This window comes from Sitophilus oryzae, unplaced genomic scaffold (genome assembly GCF_002938485.1).
Source record: "Sitophilus oryzae breed Bouriz unplaced genomic scaffold, Soryzae_2.0 scaffold_808_pilon_pilon, whole genome shotgun sequence".
Taxonomy (NCBI): domain Eukaryota; kingdom Metazoa; phylum Arthropoda; class Insecta; order Coleoptera; family Curculionidae; genus Sitophilus; species Sitophilus oryzae.
The window spans coordinates 2,298,288-2,321,610 of record NW_022147426.1 but is presented as its reverse complement, the minus strand read 5'-3'; the positions used below and the strand labels follow the sequence as shown (position 1 = coordinate 2,321,610).

At 30.5% G+C, this 23,323-nt stretch overlaps 2 protein-coding genes and 1 long non-coding RNA gene across 7 annotated transcripts in view; all 3 read right to left on the bottom strand.

Annotated features, from left to right (window-relative positions):
• Positions 1–9,836: 9,836 nt before the first annotated feature.
• Positions 9,837–10,990, bottom strand: LOC115888810. Its single transcript, XR_004051320.1, has 2 exons — positions 10,384–10,990; positions 9,837–9,973 (listed from the first exon to the last, which is right to left on the bottom strand). It is a non-coding gene; the product is annotated as an uncharacterized LOC115888810 (long non-coding RNA).
• A 1,279-nt stretch (positions 10,991–12,269) lies between these two features.
• Positions 12,270–14,487, bottom strand: LOC115888809 (40S ribosomal protein S3-A). Its single transcript, XM_030908654.1, has 3 exons — positions 14,018–14,487; positions 13,805–13,962; positions 12,270–12,491 (listed from the first exon to the last, which is right to left on the bottom strand). The coding sequence occupies exons 1-3, from the start codon at positions 14,412–14,414 to the stop codon at positions 12,324–12,326; spliced, it is 723 nt and encodes a 240-aa protein (XP_030764514.1). The 5' UTR covers positions 14,415–14,487; the 3' UTR covers positions 12,270–12,323.
• A 5,495-nt stretch (positions 14,488–19,982) lies between these two features.
• Positions 19,983–23,323, bottom strand: part of LOC115888732 — a 197,494-nt gene continuing 194,153 nt past the window's right edge. For 4 of the 5 annotated variants that reach the window (XM_030908554.1, XM_030908551.1, XM_030908553.1 and 1 more), the window contains 2 exons: positions 21,024–21,258; positions 19,985–20,680 (listed from right to left, as the gene is read on the bottom strand). In XM_030908554.1, the coding sequence (XP_030764414.1) occupies positions 20,501–20,680; positions 21,024–21,258 (415 nt within the window). In that variant the 3' untranslated portion in view covers positions 19,985–20,500. Of the gene's footprint in view, positions 20,681–21,023; positions 21,259–23,323 lie in introns of all 5 variants that reach the window. The other variant, XM_030908550.1, reaches the window with a different exon arrangement.

Sequence of the window (23,323 nt, the reverse complement as noted above, 5' to 3'; positions counted from 1 at the left end):
TAATTACATAATACAAGGATAATACCTGTTATAATACTTTCAGATAAAAAAATTGTTTTCACATTTTTAACGTCGCCATATTGAACAAATCTGCATTGTTTTAATATTGATGCTTTAATTTTTAATTTTCTTTTTTAGGAGTGTTATGAATAATACAGACCCAGCACCTTAAGAACACCCAAAGAAGAGACTTTGATTGTCCTTTATATAATTCTGATGTTTGGCGATTATTCTGGTTATCGAAATTGGTTTTCTATTTTCCGATTAAAAGTAAGTTTATTTTATTATTGAAAAACGCAGTTTAAATACATATATTAAATGTTTATTAACAGACTAACTATATTTTTAAAGATATATTTAATTTTAATATGAACAATAAAAAATGAACACAATTATTAAGCATAATAATTAATGAAATGTAATATTATTTATTTCTTTTTTTGCAGATTTTCTGCAACTAATCAATGGAGGTACCTATACAGTTCCAGGGTAGTACATTTATCCTTTTCACGAATATTACCAACAATGTATATTTAAAATTTTATTTCTCTTTGGTAAATATATTTTTACTGGTTTTTAATGTTCATCAATGGATTTCATGATTTCTAAATTTAATTAACTAGGAAAGAAATTCTAATGAGTCTCTGAGTTACATTTTTATGGTTCCTTGTTCTAGACAAATTCTCGACTTTTGGCATTTTTGATAGAATGCTATATCTACTTAGGAAATTTTAGTCTCAAGTTTTTTTTTGGTTTACTTTTATTTCCCTATAATAACTTGACTCCCATATTTTCTTGATTATAGGAACAATAATATCCCCATTCATCAATTCTATAAAATATTCAATTGATTATATTTCTATAGGTTTTCTATACCATCTACTTAGAATTTTACGTTGTGTTGTTTATGTTTAACTTTCATTTCTCTATAATACCTTGATTCCCATATATTATCCCTTGTGGGAGAATAACGACATCATTTATTGATTTTATAAAATATTCCCTGTATTTGTAGAAGTCTTCCTTTATTTGTATTTTATTATGGTATTATTTTTCTATACTACTCTTTGCATGTGCCATTTCTTGCACAGAATTTTAGTTTTGATGGATTTTTTTCATGTTATTTTTCTCAGATCATATGCCACGAGTTGCTATAATTATACGGACTTTGCTTGTGTTTAAATATAATTTAAACACACTATAACACAATTAAAAATCTCAAAATTAGGACCAATTCCTGGCGCATTTGCCATTTATTCAAAAAACCTGACTCGTCCACAGAAGTTACTTCTATATTTCTAACATTTTTCCAATGAATTTTCCTGAATAACATCGACTCCAGAGCATTATAACTAGCCTCCCCTAAGAGGAGGAAACCTGGGTCACCCCCTAACCCTGATGTTCGGGCATCGATGACCTATGTAGCATGCATGGGTACCCAAGGGAGTCACCACCCTCTGGTTTACGAGCTAGGTGTTCTAACGCTAGAGGCTTCGGCCGGATACGACCTGGCACCCAAGCTCCGAGACTTCTTCGTGCACGTATTCCGTGACCCTCGAAGAGGCAGGGGGCGGGATATCGGACACATTGAAGATGATGAGGTTGGTCCGCCTGTAGGGGGTTCCGGTGGATGTCCGCTCGATGGGTGACGAGGGTGACCCGAGACGAGGCTGCTTAGCTGGGATGGGAACTGACTGGTGAGGCTTAATCGTCGGACAAGGGTTAAATCTGATGAAGGGAGGCGACCTTATATGCTTTGGAGGATTTTTCTTTACACACTTCAGTCATATTTTGACTAAAAAATTCGTTGAAGGTGGCTAAGCATTTTTTTTTCATTTTTTTCCTGTTCTTATTGACTGCATACTTCTTTATTTTTTAATATCATCTAATACTTTTGTTTCATCTTGCTTTTAGCCTACCTCTCTCTACTTTTGTCTGCCATATTTTCTTTATTATTAGAATATCCTTCATCAATTCTATATATTACATTCTTCTAATGTCTGTCTTATATATTTGTATATTTTCATGTCTTCATGACATTTCCCCTAATTTATCTCCCATTTTTATGCCAATTTTTTGAATTAATCATGTCCCTCACTATATTTGTCTCCCATATTTTCTTCCTTATGGGAATGCCATCATTTTTCAAATTTCTATAAACTCTTCCATTGATTGTATTTCTGTAATTTTTTATATATATTTCTATACATTTTTTGTTTCATCTTCTGAGATATATTTCATCATTTCTATGATCTGTATAGAATTATAGGATTTTCTAATTTATTTTCAAGCCAGTTTTTCAATGCATCATATCTCTATTTCACTATTTGGCTCCTTCATTCTGGGGGGTGTAAAGCTAGTTCGCCTCCACGTGGTGCACCCTGGGTAACGCTAAATGAACTAGCAGAGACTGGCAGTCAGACAATCTTACGATCTCCTTTTCATAAGACATATTTCCAAAGTTTCACTTTTCTTTAAGAGATATGATGCTATCAAACAAGACAAAGGTCCTTTCTCTACATTATTTTTCTTCTATATTGATTGTATTTCTAAATCTCTTCTTTTATGTGTAATATTTTTTATTTTACTGTAAATTCTTCTAAAACTTCCAAGTCTTTGATTTCTTTTCTGTTGAAGCCTACATGGAATTGTATAGTTTTCGATTCATTTTCTAATTGGTATTTCTTTCATTCCGTTTTTAATTCCTTTTAAAATTGAGTTTGTGAATGGGATATTGTACTGCTTTGGAACAAGGATTTTATGGGATTGCTGCACTTCAAGACAACCATCCTCTTCAAGATCTCAAAGGATGATTAAATTCAACATTCAACAGTGGAGTGAGGATGAAATTCATTACTGAGGAGGAACTAAATAATTTTATGTAAGTATATATAATAAAATGTTTTTTTTAAATCAAATATATTTAGTAACCACATTTTTTTTATTTTTTAAGATATATAGATATAAATTATGATGGAATGTAATACCAAAGTAATACTATTTATTTCTTTTTTACAGATTTTGTTCAACAAATCGATGGATGTATACAGTTCCAGGGCAGTACATTTATCCTTCTCACGTATATTACAATGCATTAGGACTTATAAGTATATCTAAAATTTTATTTCTTTTGTGTAAATATATTTTTACTGGTTTTTAATATTCTTCAGTGGATTTCATGATTTTCTAAATTTAATGAAGTAGGAAAAAATTCCATTGAGTCTCAGAGTTACATTTTTATGGTTCCTTATTTTCTTAGACAAATTCAGAGCATTTATTTTTAATTTGAGCCAATTTTTGGCTTTTGGCCACTTCTTATTCTCTTTTAGGAGACTACTCCCATATTTTTTTAATAAGTCTTCTTTTATTTGTATTATTTTTCTTAATTTCCGGTCAATTCCTGACGCATTCGCCATTTATTTAAAAATCCTGACTTGTTTACGGATGTCACTTCTATCTTGCCTGTCATTTTTTCCTGAGTAACATCGACTCCAGAGCATCATAACTAGCCTCCCCTAAGAGGAGGAGACCCGGGTCACCCCCTAACCCTGATGTTCGGGCATCGATGACCTATGTAGCATGCAAATTTTATGGGATTGTTGCACTTCAAGACAACCATCCTCTTCAAGATCTCAAAGGATGATTAAATTCAACATTCAACAGTGGAGTGAGGATGAAATTCATTACTGAGGAGGAACTAAATAATTTTATGTAAGTATATATAATAAATGTTTTTTTAAATCAAATATATTTAGTAACCACATTTTTTTTATTTTTAAGATATATAGATATAAATTATGATGGAATGTAATACCAAAGTAATACTATTTATTTCTTTTTTACAGATTTTGTTCAACAAATCGATGGATGTATACAGTTCCAGGGCAGTACATTTATCCTTCTCACGTATATTACAATGCATTAGGACTTATAAGTATATCTAAACTTTTATTTCTTTTGGGTAAATATATTTTTACTGCTTTTTAATATTCTTCAGTGGATTTCATGATTTTCTAAATTTAATGAAGTAGGAAAAATTTCCATTGAGTCTCAGTGTTACATTTTTATGGTTCCTTATTTTCTTAGACAAATTCAGAGCATTTATTTTTAACTTGAGCCAATTTTTGGCTTTTGGCCACTTCTTATTCTCTTTTAGGAGACTACTCCCATATTTTCTTAATAAGTCTTCTTTTATTTGTATTATTTTTCTTAATTTCCGGTCAATTCCTGGCGCATTCGCCATTTATTTAAAAATCCTGACTTGTTTACGGATGTCACTTCTATCTTGCCTGTCATTTTTTCCTGAGTAACATCGACTCCAGAGCATCATAACTAGCCTCCCCTAAGAGGAGGAGACCCGGGTCACCCCCTAACCCTGATGTTCGGGCATCGATGACCTATGTAGCATGCAAAGGTACCCAAGGGAGTCACCACCCTCTGGTTTACGAGCTAGGTGTTCTAACGCTAGAGGCTTCGGCCGGATACGACCTGGCACCCAAGCTACGAGACTTCTTCGTGCACGTATCCCGTGACGTCTCGACAGTAGAGGGGGCGGGATATCGGACACATGGAAGATGATGAGGGGGGTGCGCCTGTAGGGGGTTCCGGTGGATGTCCGCTCGATGGGTGACGAGGGTGACCCGAGACGAGGCTGCTTAGCTGGGATGGGAACTGACTGGTGAGGCTTAATCGTCGGACAAGGGTTAAATCTGATGAAGGGAGGCGACCTTATATGCTTTGGAGGATTTTTCTTTACACACTTCAGTCATATTTTGACTAAAAATTCGTTGAAGGTGGCTAAGCATTTTTTTTTTCATTTTTTCCTGTTCTTATTGACTGCATACTTCTTTATTTTTTAATATCATCTAATACTTTTTGTTTCATCTTGCTTTTAGCCTACCTCTCTCTACTTTTGTCTGCCATATTTTCTTTATTATTAGAATATCCTTCATCAATTCTATATATTACATTCTTCTAATGTCTGTCTTATATATTTGTATATTTTCATGTCTTCATGACATTTCCCCTAATTTATCTCCCATTTTTATGCCAATTTTTTGAATTAATCATGTCCCTCACTATATTTGTCTCCCATATTTTCTTCCTTATGGGAATGCCATCATTTTTCAAATTTCTATAAACTCTTCCATTGATTGTATTTCTGTAATTTTTTATATATATTTCTATACATTTTTTGTTTCATCTTCTGAGATATATTTCATCATTTCTATGATCTGTATAGAATTATAGGATTTTCTAATTTATTTTCAAGCCAGTTTTTCAATGCATCATATCTCTATTTCACTATTTGGCTCCTTCATTCTGGGGGGTGTAAAGCTAGTTCGCCTCCACGTGGTGCACCCTGGGTAACGCTAAATGAACTAGCAGAGACTGGCAGTCAGACGATCTTAGGATCTCCTCTTCATAAGACATATTTCCAAAGTTTCACTTTTCTTTAAGAGATATGATGCTATCAAACAAGACAAAGGGTCTTTCTCTACATTATTTTTCTTCTATATTGATTGTATTTCTAAATCTCTTCTTTTATGTGTATTACTTCTTATTTTACTGTAATTCTTCTAAGACTTCCAACTTCCAAGTCTTTGATTTCTTTGCTATTGATGCCTACATGGAATTGTATAGTTTTCGATTCATTTTCTAATTGTTATTTCTTTCATTCCGTTTTTAATTCCTTTTACAATTGAGTTTGTGAATGGGATATTGTACTGCTTTGGAACAAGGATTTTAAGGGACAGCTGCACTTCAAGTCAACCATCCCCTTCAAGATCTCATTAGGTTGATTAAATTCAACATTCAACAGTGGAGTGAGGATGAAATTCATCACTGAGGAAGACCTAAATAATTTTAGGTAAGATAATATATAATAAAATGTTTTTTTAATCAAATATTTTTAGTAACCACATTTCTTATTTTTTTAAAATATATAGATGGTAATTATGATAATACTATTTATTTCTTTTTTACAGATTTTGGTCAACAAATCGATGGATGTATACAGTTCCAGGGCAGTACATTTATCCTTCTCATGAATATTACAATGCATTAGGACTTATCTAAATAACTAATTTTTTTTTCTTTTGGGTAAATATATTTTTACTGGTTTTTAACATTCTTCAGTGGATTTCATGATTTTCTAAATTTAATGAAGTAGGAAAAAATTCCATTGAGTCTCAAAGTTACATTTTTATGGTTCCTTATTATCATGGACAAATTCAGAGCATTTATTTTTAATTTGAGCCAATTTTTGGCTTTTGGCCACTTCTTATTCTCTTTTAGGAGACTTTACTCCCATATTTTCTTAACAAGTCTTCTTTTATTGGTATTATTTTTCTTATGGTGTCATTCTTATAATATACTTTTTGGCTTATGTAATTCCTTTTACGGAACTTGTTTTAATGGTTTTATTTTCAAGTCATCTTTCTCAGACCTTGAATTGCTATAATTTTACGAATTTTGTGGTTTTGGTTTGCCTGTTGATAAATTTTTTTGGTTAGCCTTTGATCAATTCCTGGCGCATTCGCCATTTATTTAAAAATCCTGACTCGTCCACGGATGTCGCTTCTATCTTTCCTATCATTTTTTCCAATGAATTTTTCTGCATTATAACTAGCCTCCCCTAAGAGGAGGAAACCTGGGTCACCCCCTAACCCTGATGTTCGGGCATCGATGACCTATGTAGCATGCATAGGTACCCAAGGGAGTCACCACCCTCTGGTTTACGAGCTAGGTGTTCTAACGCTAGAGGCTTCGGCCGGATACGACCTGCCACCCAAGCTCCGAGACTTCTTCGTGCACGTATTCCGTGACCCTCGAAGAGGCAGGGGGCGGGATATCGGACACATTGAAGATGATGAGGGGGGTCCGCCTGTAGGGGGTCCCGGTGGATGTCCGCTCGATGGGTGACGAGGGTGACCCGAGACGAGGCTGCTTAGCTGGGATGGGAACTGACTGGTGAGGCTTAATCGTCGGACAAGGGTTAAATCTGATGAAGGGAGGCGACCTTATATGCTTTGGAGGATTTTTCTTTACACACTTCAGTCATATTTTGACTAAAAATTCGTTAGAGGTGGCTAAGCATAATCTTTGGTGAATGTTCCATTTCTTATTGACTACATACTACTTTATTTTTTCTTTTGCTTTTGGCCTACCTCTATTTCACTATTTTTGTATCCCATATTTTCTTCATTATTGGAATATCATCATTCTATAAACTCTTTCAGTGACTGACTTATATATTTGTATATTTTTTGTCATTCCTCTGATACTTTTCTTTGATATATTTTATCATTTCTATATATAGAATTATAGCATTTTATTCATTTTCATGCTATTTTTTTAATTTTTCATATCTATATGTCACCATTTGTCTCCCATATTTCCGTCCGTATGGGAATGTTACGTTCATCAATTCTATCAACTCTTCCATTGGTTGTATTTCTACATCGTCTTATATGTATATAACTATAGTTTTTTTGTGTCATTCTTCTGAGACTTTTATAAGTTCATCGCACATTTTCATGCAATTTTTTTTAAATTTTACATACCCCTGTTTCTTTATTTATCACTCATATTTTCTTCATTCTTTGAAATCTTCTGTTAATTTATGTATTCCTGAATTATCAGTCATCATTTACTGGTACCATTTTTTTGTATTGTGCCATGGCTATGTCAAGACTTCTCAAAGGCATTTTATTTCACCTGTCTTCTATAGAGTTGTAATTTTGGAATAATTTTCATGATTTATTCAATTCATCATATCCCATACAGAGTATACTTAATTTAAATTTTCTTAAATGTAATTTATTATATCTCTGCTATATTGATTGTATTTCTAAATCTTCTCTGTTATTAAGTTATTGTTTATTTTACTGCTTAATTTCATTTGTATTGATGCCTACGTAGAATTCCCTTTCTAATTCCTTTTAAAATTGAATTTTTGATTGCGATATTGTACTGCTTTGGAACAAGGATCTTTGGACAAGGAGAGTTTCACTTCAATTCAACCACCCTCTTCAAGATGCCATTAGATGGTTAAATTGAACATTCTACAGTGGATTTAGAATTAAATTCACCATTGAAGAGGAAGCTAAATACTAAAAATTGTTTTTTTTTAAATCATATATGTTTAATAAATACCTATTGTTATTGTGTTTTGTAAAATACGTAGATATAAAAAGCATTAATTTTAAATAAAATATTTTAGCGCCACAATTTCCATTAATATAGGCAACTATAAATACACTTGACTTGTATATAGAGTTGCCTATATAAGAGGTGTGAATATTTGAATTAAGTTTTAACTCCTTAATTGATATAATTATTCAAATATTTTATAATTGCAAATTCTACTAACTTGTTTAACCGTGGTTTGTTTTACCCTTGATTATAAATAATTGTTTCTTTATGCATCCTCATTACAGAATGAGGACTCTTCTTTCTCTTACTTCTACCTAGATATCAGCACAGAACAGATACAAATTCTGTTCTGTGATATCAGCATGTCCATCAACACATTCGATTTTAATATACCGTCTATAGTAACAATGTTAATAAAAGTAATATGTTATTAAATAAAACTCTGTAAACTATAAATATTTTTTAGTTAAAAAGTTATATTTCATTAATAAATGTCACTACCATTCTTTATTGTGTATAATTAGAATAGAATATAAATAAAAACATTAGCTATATTATTATATTAGACCTAACATATAGTATTTATTTACCCTGCCACTTAATGGTAACATTTTTAATAGATGTATAAACATTCAAAATGAATGTCCTATTTGAATATTTTTAATAAATATTTTAATATATTAAATGTACATGTGTTTTATTTACAGAAAAATTCCCTTACTGTAACAATTAAAAGAAAGATAGAAACTCTTAGTGCTCCTATTAAATATAACAAGAAAAAATAAAATTGCAACCCAAAATTTTATATAATGGCAAACCAAAAATATAGTCCCAATATAAAATACCTATACGTTAAGAATGATTCTGAAAAATGTATCTCATTCCAGTTGAAAATGAAATTTTTGATGATAAAAATGCGCAAGATTTGCTTACCCCGTGCGATATTTTTCAACACCTCGAACAAATTTTTAACACTAGAGAGAAATGCTGAATTTTGTTGACTCTAAGACTTTGACCTCGTTTTCGAAATTAAAACGCTAATAACTCCGTAATTAAAAGAGCTATCGGGGCGCGCTTGACGCCAATCGATAGGGAATTCAACCCTCTATCTGTAACCAAAATTGCAACCCCCTAGGACACCCTTTATTTTTTGGGCCAAAAATTTTCTAAGGTTAACCCCTTTGCTCATTTTTGCTCCAAAAAATAAAGTTTGTCCTAGGGGGTTGTAATTTTGTGTACAGATAGAGGGTTGAATTCCCTATCGAATGGCGCCAAGCGCGCCCCGATATCTTAATTAGTTTTTGAGTAATTAACGTTTTTGTAAATGAGTCTAACTGTTTGAGCTCGTTGGCCAACAATTTCCCATTTAATTCACTTGAGAAAAATATTTTTAAAAATGGTCATTTTTGGTGGTAGATGTGGCTGTTTTAAGACAAAACAAATAAAATCTTTATAGAATGACGCATGGGTCTGGACTATGAAAGGGTTTATATGTTATTAAATTAATGTACTAATATTAAAGGCAACTAGATTAATAATATTTATTGAATTTCTTCTGAAATAGGTATTTCGATTTTTGTTTGTTTTAGCAACCAGTAATATAACATTTAATATTATATGTTTAAATTTAAAAACTATTCAAGGCAGATTCAAGGTATTCAAATGAAACTATGTACACGAAAACTTTATTATGATTTATTAGAAAAAGACCACTATTAATACAATTCACTTGGATGGATTCTTGATTTTTCTATTAAATTTTCTTTCTGATAAATACTGCATGGATGCTCATGTTTCCAGTAACTCGCATATATTTCTGAAAAGATATAAAAAATAGTTATACAGGGGGTGTTGTATGAATGTTGTCATTGTTTCACAATAATAGACCAAAACACTTTATATCTGCACATTAAAAACTCAGTGAGCAAAGTTTTGTCACATTTAGGAAACAGTTACGTATCTGCCTTTTATTCATTTTTATCAGGCAAAAGAAGGGCCTGGTAATGTAACAACTACGTCACCTAGAACATATTTCCCTTAAAGAAATAAAATGCTCACTGGGAACACAGTATTAATCATCTGCTGATGATGCTAACATAGTTAGCGAAACGCGCGTCCAGTGCAAAAGTAGAATGTTTTGGTGTATTGTGGTGAATTAGTGTTTTATTTTGCTGTTGTAACACCAAAGGTTACAAAAACACACTGAAACAAAGAAAAAAAATTTACCTTATCCTCTGCAAACATATCTTCATAACAATAATACTCCAAAAGAGTATTTTCAAGTTATCTTTATATCAAAGAAAAATCAGGTTTGGGGGGTACAGCATAGAGTCCATGGATTTGAATGTCCGAGAGTATAATTTTTGAAAGACGTATTTGCAGAAACTATTTGAAAGCAGAAATCATCTCGCATTGGTTTTGTTGATTCCAATATTCTTGCTCCAGGTTTACTCTTATTAGGCACACAGTTTCATTGAAAAGCAGGGTACAATCGGTGAGGTTTTCTTACAATATGGCCCGTACACGTCCCCAAAAGATAAATTATCCTTATTTCGTTCCATTTTACGTGATGTATTCTCCTTTCTTCTTCATAGCAAGCTCTCTTCACTGTATTATTACATATCTGTAAAAAAAAGTTACGTCTGTATACTGTCTTCAGAGATTACCCTTAAAAATACGAATTGTAGATAAACAATATTAAAAATTAATTATAAAGAATATTATATAGATCGTAAATTGTAACTTAAGCATTGGATTTATTAGAAAACTGAAAATATATGGAAAATAGACTGATTCAAATCGGTTTATTCTTAAAAATTACTTTTTTCTAAGGTTAGAATCAAAATTAGTATAAAATTTAATTCATAGATGGCTCTCATTTAAAACTTTTTGACAACTAAAAATTGCAGATTTCTTTAAATTTCTAAGAAAATGAATTCAAAAGTTTAACTATTTAACGATAGATATCACTAATAACGTTTTCTTTTTATAGAAAACTGTAAATAATTAGTTCAAATACTAAACCCGTGATGGCGCCACACACATATGGTAAAAAAGAAATCTACAATTATTTAGTTCTCCAATTTTCTATAAGGTAGCGCCATAAACGTTTCGAAGATAGTTCCAAGAACTCTCGCTAAATAAAGGTGGCGCTGTAATCAATCAAGCGCGCCAAAGGAAAAATTTGAAAAGAGAGAACGACTTTCAAGAAGTAAATGTAAGATTTTCTTATTTCTTCACAGAATACTCAAGCACAGTAGCATGAAATATCAAACATACCTGTTGATGAAGTCGTTGTACACTTCTTGTTATTGATGTATCATTGGTAAGTCAAGCCTAATGAATAAATAAATCAGTATAAATAAAATTGAATTCAAAACAGTGAAATACTTTACCTCGTTTCTTTTTACATTTATTATAATACGGTTATAATAAATATATCATTTCATTTCTTAAAAATATAAACGTTAACCATAGACAGCTGCATCGTCACTAAAAGAAAATAAATAATAGTAGTTCAAAAAATACACAGCACAACTTTTGGTGTTACAACAGTAAAATAAAACACTAATTCACCACAACACTGGACGTGAGTTTCGCTAACCAAGTTAGCATCATCAGTAGATGATTAAAACTCAATAAGTTTTAGTGCAAACATAGTTTTAATAATTTGCTGATGAACATAGTTAACAAAACACGCGTTCAGTGTAAAAGTAGTGCTTTGGTGAATTAGTTTTATTTTGCAACTGTAAGTTAAGAAAAACAGCTCTCAAATCTTTTATGTTCAAATTAATAAAATCAAAATATTGGTACCATACAATGGAAAAAAAACGGCGTTAGTGATGGCTATGAAATAAAGATCGCTGTCATTTTATGTGTAAATTTACGTGGGAAATGTCATCGATCATTATTTCCCAGCCAACTGAATGCCGTTTTTTGTTCGATCATATTTATTAACAATAACTCTGTTGCCAAAGCAGAATATATATACTAACTAAAAAAAGTTAAAAAATATAAGTTCACAAAACATCCACTGAATGTATCCAACCTAGGATCCACTCACAGTTAATACAAATAGTACTAAAGACTAGAAGGAAAATCATAACATCGAATATGGTTTTCAAATTATTTTTAATAGATTTGTCTTAGTTATAAAAAAAAACCACTTAAACGCCAACAGGAATTTGAGGTTGCTCAGGTTTTACAGGCTTAATTTCAGATGATGGGAAGTCTGGAATTTTCTCCTCCTTGGGTTCAACCACCGATACATTGTCAGGCAGAGGCTTCTTGGGGCCCATTTTACCAGTAGGATCATATGGTAACATAATTTTAACCTGAAGAAAAACAAAATAATCTGTGAAGCTATAATTAATTTCAATATAATTTACACAGGGTCTTGCAAGAGTACTTTGCGCATCTGTAGGTTCTTTGAAAAAGAATTTAGGTATTTTGTTAAAGAACACCTAAAGTATGCACTAGGACATATTTCAGAAAATTATTTTAACTTCTGCAAGGTGATCCAAAAAGGTTTGAGTAGATCGTGATGATTTTTTAAATGAAACACCCTGTAAATATTTAATTTTTGGCTTCCTTCTTAATCACTTTACATAGTTCTAAGATATTAAAAATATAAGATGAGTCTTATAAATTAAAACTATGCTAGGTACTTACTATAGTTGATCTCTACTTACTTTATTACAAATATCGTTGTATAATTCAAAATTTCAATGCCAAACCTTCTAAAATATAAAATTTTTCTTCCTTGTTTAGTAATTTTGTTAGATGGAGAATTAAAAAATCATTAGGTGGCATAAATTAAAAAAGTACTGTTAAAAATATTATGTAATATAATACCGCAAACATCTACAAAATCCTGAGAAATGTTGAAATACTTTAAAAACAACAAATGTTATTTTTTTTACTTCTCCATCTAACAAAAAAATAACATACAGGGCATTACATCTAAAAAATGAAGAAAAATTACTTTATACATTAGAAAGTTTGATTTTTGGAACATGATGACCCAAGATTGTGATATTTATAGGAAAGTCAGTACAGACCAACTATAGTAATTACCTAGTATAGTTTTGATTTCATTTTATCATTGATTTTTCTTGTTGAGAATTTGATTAACATTTCTTGTATTTTTATTTTTTTTTAAAAAGTCTGATAAAAGTATTATTTATTTATTAATATATTTGAAACTAGCAAAAGATATTTAATAATATCTTGGGATTAAGTATAATGAACCGAAAAAGCCAAAAATGCAATAATATAGTGTTTTCTATTTAAACAAAAAATCATCCCAATCCACTCACACTTTTTTGACCTATCCTGTAGAAGTTAAAACATTTTCCTAAAATACATACTTTAGGTTCGTATTTCCAAGTTTTTTATTCTAGGAGCTACAGATGCCTGTCACACTATTGCAGGACGCTGTATATAAGTTAAAACTTATACAACCACTACAATTTAGTTTTATTATAAAACTAAAACCAGAAAGTTATTGCATTATATCTGGTAATTTCAGCTCTCTGCACTGAATTAAGTTCAAAACTAACACTAGATACAGAACTACTCTAATCACATTTGTGATCTTTAAAACAAGACATCAAAATTGTTGGTTTAAGAGATTTACAATACAAACCTTAATTCCTAAAACACCTTGTCTAAGTAAGACGTGTCGGGTAGCTGTATCTACATAATCATTGCATGGATCTCCGGAATGAATCATAAGTCCATCAACAAACTTCATAGACTTGGCACGCTGTCCTCTCAATTTGCCGGATACAACTACTTCACATCCTACAATAAGCAAACAAAACATTACATAGTCTCTAAAATAATAATAAACATTTACCTTTAGCGCCACATTCCATAATGTACCTAAGTACACCATAACATGCTCTTCGTACAGCCAAACCTCCGATAAGCTTGAACCTCAAAGACTCGGCCTGGGCAATAGCACACAAACCCCTGTTGGCTACTTTTTCTCCGTACAAAACTACGGAATTTTCGGGGAAATTGAATCTCTTCTGTACGACGGAAGTCAGTTCCCTGATACGCCTGTTTTTCTCACCCAGAACACGGTCTGTTCGGGTGGCCATAATGATAATTTCGGTACGGGTTGGGGTGACACGTACCTCGACACCGGAGTATCCATCTTCGGACAATTCTCTGGTGAGGAACTCGTTGAGTTCGGCTTTGAAAACGCCGTCTCCGACAAATTTTCGCTTTTTAGAAATTGTGGTTGCCATTTTTGTGAACTGACGGGAACGGAAAGAAAGAACACGCGGTTTTCGCCAACTGTCATACGTCAAAACATTGGTAGCACTGTTTGTCAACTGTCAATCTGTCAATGTCACTTAAGTTTATCGAAATACTAAATACTGAAATCTGTAACAGATTAGTTATGCAACTAGTAAAACGTTTAGGTATTAATCATTTAATCTCGTTTAAAATGTTTTTGTTCATTAAGTCGCCGAAAAAACAAGAAATCGATAGTTAGCTGTTAAAAATCGAGGTATATTGTGTTGTCGTTATTTTGTAATTATTATATTATTTGTCATGATGTGTAATTTTATCACTTACTAAATTTTTATTAATCTATTTTTAAACAACTCTTTAACAAACCTTAATCCATTTGGATAGTATATTACATTTTGTCATTTTGTAATATATTTTTTATATATCTTTTCTCAGTATCTATAATTTAGATTTATTTAATACATATTTAAATATATAAATAAATATAAAAACATCTTAATATTTTTAGTATAACTTTTATTTTTACATAAAAAAAATAAATACAATAATAATAATAATAGAATAGTAAGGTAAGTAATTGCTAAAAAATATACAGTAAAATATTAGCTTAAATAATGTGTTTCACAATTTATAGACCTAGATATAGTCCTCATTTATTTTTTTTATCATGATTAGTACAAACATTCTATACCTAATTGAAATTTAAATTGAAGATAATCTATAAAGGAAATCTTTTTTTATATATTAATATTTTATCAATACAAAATACGTTTTTATTTTCTATAATTTTACAAAATGTTTTTTTCGCAAAAATCAAACTAAAAATATGATTAATATTTTTAGTTTACCGCATTAGTAAAGAGATTCAGTTATTATAGTTTAAGTTTTCTTTTATCTACAACTAGATTCTTAAATTTTATGTTATTTTAGTTTCAACATTTTCCACGGTATATTTAAACTACTTTCCCATACGTCTTACACAGTACATTAATCCATCTTCATATTTTGTTTATTCAGGTACATATCTATCCGAACCAAGCATTTTTTACGTATTGAACCAGAATATCAATCTAATATATACACAAAATCTTATGTATGTAATCATATTTACAAAAAAAAATCGTTTAAATCTGACTTTCTGGTGTCTACTTTTCCAATGATCATCATCAATCCCAAAACAGAAATATAAGCGGCAGTTTATGCAACCCATCATACAATTTCCCAAGCGGGCCTTAAACAATACTGCGACATAACCTCTCGAGGCGTACGAATTATTTTTAAAAAGCGCTATTAGTCATATTTAATAAAAGTTAATAATTTACTTCATATAATAAGTTATATAAATAGACCTGTTTCTATATTCCTTTATACATATTTTTTTAATAATTTACACTTCATCAGTAAAATGCTTTTACATTTGTGGGATATTTTTTTAAAAACATTTCTCAGATTGTAATTTTGGCGTTTAACAAGAACTTTAGCTCACAATCAGTTGCGAATGTCACTGTCAAAAACTTCAGTGACAAAATATAGTCAAGCACGAAATGAAATAATATTTCTACGCCTACCCTGACGACGTTTTTTTATCATAACATTCAATTTTACAGAAATTAAATTTCAAAATGCGAAATTTCAGATTGCATCTAGATATTTTTGTATAATTGTAATTTTTGAACAATTCTGTTATAGCCAAACCAAACTACACGATCAGAAAAAAAAACGGCGTCAGAGGTGGCTTGGAAATGAAGATCGTCGACATTTTATATGTAAAATGATGTGGCGAATGTCATCGATCGTCATTTCCAAGCCAACTTGATCAACAATCCCTAACTAATATGTAAAGAATTATTTTGCAATTTAAAAAGAAACGGTGTTACAGCAGCCTTTGAAATTACGTATGATGATCACTTATTGTCGACTCGACCCGTAGGCGTTATTTTTAGAATAGAAGTATTTATTTAGAATATAGAAACATGCATTAGTTAAAAAATAAATCCTTATGGTTGTTAATTAATTTAAACTATTACTTTTTATAATTATTCCAACAAACTCCAAAACATCCTATTTCTGCACATTATTCTATGCATTTGATCGAAAAAATGATCAAATTTTATGTTTGTTTATATAAATGACATAAAAATAGATAATATTGTAAACAGACTAGCTTTGATTTATATTAGTTTTTTTTCGAATTTATATAAAAAAAACATTCACAATAAACCCACCCAAAAATATATGAAAAACTAACGAAGAAACTTAAGACTAGGGCTAACAAATTAGTGTGATGAACCAAAAACAAATTACCATTAACTTGGTAATAACTAGAAAAAGCTACCTTCATTATTATCTAGTGTTCCACAAGATACAAAACACTTTTTCTTTAAATCTAGCTATATAGGTCAGTGTTGCTACCTACAACACACTATAACTTACTAGATGTTACGATCTGGAGAACACTAAAGAAATTTTTTACAAAAAAACTATTTAAGTACTCACAAACTGTAAAAATATATAATATAATTGCACAAAAGTATAATATAAGGTGTATATTTTCAGTAAGACACTGTACAAAAAAATGTAAACTTGTAATAGATCGAAAACATCAAAAATATTTACAACAAAATTGCGATTTTTACAATAATTGTTACAAGGAATAATATAATACACAAAAACGGAAAAAATATGACACAACTTGATGTGATGCTTTCAAATACTAATATCAACTATTTTTTGAAAAATTTTAATTTCTTAAAATCCCTTGTAAAGTATTGATTGATCGAAAAAAAAACGTCATAGTGACCTTTGAAATGAAAACCATTTACATAAAAATATATTTCGAAAACAGAATTATATCTGTAAATTTCATATTTATTTAATAAATTTTAAATACTAATTTTTTACTTCAAACACCACAGTGACGTCGTTTTTTTCGATCATACTGTATTTTTGACAGACTGTAATGCTATTTATACGCCTACTTTGACATCAATTTCATCGAATATCAATACTGGGCAAGTATTTTAAGAAATTACGTAAAATATATTATTTTCAATAATTTTTACATCCCGTTCAAAAAAAAAACAACAAAAATAAGCAGTTTAAGTAACAAACCTTATCTTAAAAGGAACTATGTCGTTAGAAAATGGCTGCCCTAATCAGACTAAATATACAGGGTGTTTCGTTCAGTAAAGAATCGATAGAGACCGAAAAATGTTTTCCAATTACCTATTTACAATTAGAAATTTTATTTATTACAATTTAGGCAAAAAAAAACAAATAGAAGATCACAGAGTTAGTGTAACCGAAAAAAGGCGTCAAGTAGCTTTTGAAATCACCATACATTTAATAAAAATTAGAAAAATGCTCCCAGACACAAATTTACTTTCAAAAAATATATTTTGGCGAAAATCTGGAAACTTTTTACTTTTATTTTTATTTAAATATTAATTTTTGACACTTTATGTGTAATTTTAGTTAAAAAACTACGCACAAAGATCGTACTGACGGAATTTATTAAGGATTTTAATTTGAAAGGCTACTTTGACGCCGCTTTTTTCTCAAATGGTAAACTTTACCGAAAAAACACCCACGTTATCGAAAAAATGGAACAAACATAACCACAAAAAGAGAAAAAATATATAGAACCAACATATATCGCTATAAACCATATAAATCTATATAAACTATAGTTAAACCAGTATATAACGCACCCAAAAATTTACTTTACACACTAATTATTATGAAATGGAGTTGCCGTAAAGATTGAGCTAATATAGTATATTAAATTACCTCTTAATATTTGGTCAGAAAACCCTTAACAACTATTTCAACAAGCCCTTCCAAATATTAAGAGTTCCTAAACTACGTATGTATGTAAAAAAAATTGGCGATTTGAAAATCACACCACTCATTGTTTTAACAATATTAATAATTACCAACTATAATTGTTTAAAAAAATATTTCAAGTTAGGCGGTTAAAAAACTCTTAAACACTAATTTATAAAAAAAACTATCGTAAGAGATTATTATTTTTCATTTAATCAACGTTACTTTGAATTAATTTTACTTTTTAATGGAACAATAGTATCGATAAGCCAAAAAACACGTTATTTTTGATCACACGGTATGATCACAAAAAATATTAACTAAATAATAAAAATGTGAGAAGTGATGAACACGGGTAAAATATTTAAAATATAATTAAATTAGAATGTAAGTGCAATTCTTTGAAGCGTATATTTCTTTAAATTATTGAAAAACTGACTATTTTTACATTGCAAATCCTCCCTGCCGTGCAAAAATTCTGTTCACTCTGATTCTATGCCTACTGTGATGTATTTTTTTTCATTTCGTCACATGATATAAACTCTAACGCATTAGGTTTAGCATTGTGATAAACAGATATACCAGGCGCGTCAAAGTCGACGGTAGATTAGACGCTTGTAGATATCAAAAAGTAGTAGTGCCTTTGTTATTTTAAACGGAACACACGGTATATTTTTTCACTTATGAAGACTACCGTATGATCGATCGAAAAAAAAAACGGCGTCCAGTTGGCTGAGATATGACGGTCGATGACATTTCCCATATAAATTACATATAAAAAATGACAGCGAACTTCATTTCGTAGTCATAGGTGACGCCGTTTTTTTCCGATCATACGGTATTATTCTTTGACGATTTTTTTATTATATTTTCTTCTATCTATTTCTATTAGTTTTCGAGAAAAAAAATTAAACATGTATAATATTGACAAAAAAAAACATAAAAAATTGAGAAAATCATATTTTTGTCAAAAAAAAAAGTTTTAATTTCTATCTCAAAAACTATTAGAAATAGGTACAGAAAAGCATAAGAGAAAATAAGATACAGGGTGTTAACATTCAAAATAACAAAGAAAAATGTGTTAATGTCAAATAAATTAAAATAAAATTGATATATACAGAGAGGAATAACTATTTGCCATGTAAACATAGTCAGTTATTATTGTTAAGAGAGCAAAATCTAGCTGCCTCTGTTTAATAAATATATAATAGAAAAAAAAACAATGTGAATTAAATTTTTACTCAAAACCTGACATTTTTATTGACATAAAAATTAAAAATATCAGAACTCGTACAAAGCGTTTAATTTTTTACTTTTGATTATAACTAGTTAGTCACTGTGTATTATTTATTATATTCATCAGATCAAACAACATTAGATATCAAATAGTACAGAAAATATATACAAGGTCATTTAGAACTAATAGCATTTATTAAAATACAGAGGGCCATGAATGAAATAGAAACAATATAGAATACATTTTTACTGACAATATCAACAAAATGTATAAAACAACCCTGCTATATGCGATTACACTGAAATAAACTTTTTATTTATATTTTTCAATATCTCTTAAAAATATATCAGTATTTCTGTTTTAAAATTTGACATATTTCGCTGAAGTTTTGTTGATGTAAAATAATAACTGTTTTATATTTTAAATTTTAACTCTATGGTTTTATATTTGTAATTAATTCGTTTTTGTCTCGTATAATATTTTGATTAAAAGAAAATATGTTAAAGTCCGGCAACGCTGTGTCGGTCAAGCTTAATTACGTGAACCAAAAGTTTATTTGGTATGATCTATATTTAATATTGATGTTCTAGAAAAAATCCAATTATAATTAGATGTGAAATAACAAATATTTCGGAGTAAAATGTACTTTTAAGTTATAATCAAAAGTTTGAAAATTGAAACACTTTGAACGAATTTTTTTCCTCAAAACACTAGAAAATCACAAAAATCCGTTTTTTTCATCTTGGTCTCTGTCGTTGCCTTATACCCAACGTTCATTTATAAAACCCCTAAAAAGTGGCTTTAATTTTCCATACAAGGTGTCAAAAAAATAAAAAAAAACTTTTTTAGGCACCCTGTACTCAACCCAACAATAGTATGTGCGCAGCACAAAGCGAGACAAATATCTTTTATATCAGAACGCCTTCTCTTTCTAAATCTAACTAATTTACATCTTCATCTTTGTTAAAAAAAAAGGTAATAAACGGTAAAAAAATATACATCACGTGTTCGCACTCAATATCTGTCGTTTTCCGTTGTTGACAGATCCGTCGTCGTCGTCGTTATTGACAGTTTTGACAGGACGCAATTGACGGCCGCGTCCGGGCTGTCAAAAACGGGCACGTGACGTCGCTCGGCCACGTCCCTGAGGTAGGCCCTGGCGCGGTTGTAGTCCTTGATGGCGTTCTTGGTGAGCTGCAAAGAAAAGGGTGCGTTAAAGTTTAATTTTCATGCGTTATCCGTTGATACGAAGGTCCAACGGCGCTCTGATTGGTCATAGCGGTTTCGCGCCACTTTTCATTCACTTCGTAATTTTTTACTCTACTAGTTTTGACACTTTTTTGACAAATGTAATCTAACCGTAAGTAAACCGTAAGAGCTAGCAACGTCGGGAAAACGAGAATTTTAATACAGCTGGTCCTTTAATATATTTTTTGCTATGTTCTCCTATGTTCTTCAAATTAATCTTTTATGACCTGTCTTAAAAATGGAGAGTTATACATTTTCCGAAATATAGCGACACAAAATGGGGTCTTACCGGTTCATCGGCCACCATGCAGCCCTCGCAGTTCAACTGTTCTATACTGAGGACGACGTCTTTGCCACTGCCGATATAGTGCGCTGCCACTATCATAGTCGTCAGCGACCTGGTGTCATTTGGAATGACAAAAAGAACGATTTTGCTGCGGTCGATCTTGTGCCTCCATTCCGTGTCCTCCTCCGTGTTGTCCCGATGTGATGTATCGTTTTTGCTCTCTCCATTTTCGTGATCCCTGTAACAACAAAAAATTGTATATTGTTTTATTAGGAGTAAAAATGACACTTTTTGTGTCGAGGTTGTACGTTTGACAGAGGAGCATTAGCGAGTATCTAACAAGTCTAACTATAAAGCTTCATTCATACCCTCCAAATTAGTGGAATAAGTTTAGTCCTCTAAATTATGGAGTGTAGAGATGAGGAGAAATATCTCTTATGGGACTTTATTTGAAAAAGTGATCACAAAAATGGGAAGAATAAGGGTTCACCAAATACGCTAATAACGCATAAATCTAAAAACTGAAAAGTTAACCATAGATAAGAAAATAAAATAAAAATAACCAAACATTACCCAAAAAAGCTTTGTTTTTATTTTTTAGAATATAAAACAATTATTTTTATATTATATTAGAGGCACAGTCTATTGCTGCTGAATAAAAATCAATAATTTATTTCATGTGACATGAAAATAAAATTTGTATTTTTTTGAAACCCGCGCCTTCACGTCAAATATTTATCTTTTTTGAATCATTTCCTGTTCTAAGAATTTTCGGCGTATATTTTAATTTTATTTTAAATAATTTTAGTTTTTTGCTACAGTAGCGCAATTTTAAGTCTTTCCATTTTTATGACCCTTTGCAATGCACAAAGATATTTCTTCTTACCTCTACCACAAATTACCTATAACAAATGCGAAAGAAAGCGACTGCATCGGAAACCGCTCGACAAACCCGACACGCCTATTGAGTGGTGTAAATACACCAGTCGTTTAGTCCGGAAACCTATGCTGTGTCGTATTCGCTTGCTGGAATGACATAGTGCGTGGTTATATGTTTCTTTTTAAAAACGCGTGTAGGATTTTTGTTGAACTTTTGAACTGTTATTTCTCTCTTTCAAGTTTTGGTAATTTGTATATCTTATTTAAAATGGGATGCAAATGTGTTTATTTATAAGGAGCAAAAAGATATTTATAGTATAAAAAATTAATTTATTTAACAAAATTTAATTAAAAATGTGACAAAATAGTTACCTTTCTATTGGTTCTATCGGACTTTTTTCGACTATATAAATCTTTATTTGTAAACTTTAATACATCAAATATTTTCAATCTAATAAATCATTTAATGATGTAAATAAGAGGAAATTTCTCACATGGGTGGTCAAATTTTATAGTTTTCATTATATCAAACAGCCTCTGAGAAATGTTTTCAACTCAAAATGCCTTTAATTATGTTTGACTACATCATTAAAAAGGGTCTTCAAATACATCAATGTGATATTTGTCTAAAATTTGCAAAAGAATCCGAATCTCTGGATAACTCGAAATTATTTACCCATTTAAAAGCCTTTGATCATGAAAGTGGAAAAATTTGTTCATTTTATTTACAGGCTGGAAAAATTATTTATATTAAATTTTGATGAGTTTTGCACTGAAGAAAACATTCAGAGGCTGTTTGATATAATGAAAACTATAGAATTTGACCACCCATGTGAGAAATTTCCTCTTATTTACATCATTAAATTATTTATTAGATTGAAAATATTTTATGCATTAAAGTTTACAAAAAATAAAGATTTATATAGTCGAAAAAACTCCGATAGAACCAATAGAAATGTAACTATTTTGTCACATCTTCGTTTGGGTTATTGTTTAATGCAAGAGGGAGGCACTTTTGAACAATTTTTGTAATTTTTTAAATTTCATTATCCTGTTTTTTTACCGTTTACCCATTACCTACCTTGACGAACATGGGAAAACGAAGGTCCTTTTCAGGACCACAAATATTTTGATTGAGAAAATTGGTAACTTTTTTTTGGATTAAAAAACAAAAGTTGTTAATATAATACCAATTTATTGCGTAGGTTTTCTTGCAGTGGTGAAATACCCATATAGGACCATTTTGGAGAGTTATTCTATTAATTTTAATTGTATTTTTTAGACATTGTGAATGGCAGTAAATTTTTAAGTATAAAGTATAATTGCAAACACTAATTTTTTCTACTAATTTAGAGGTTCTAAATGAAGCTTAAGGATTACTATACAAGACAAAGAAAATAAGAAATTCGGTGGTAAAAGGTATT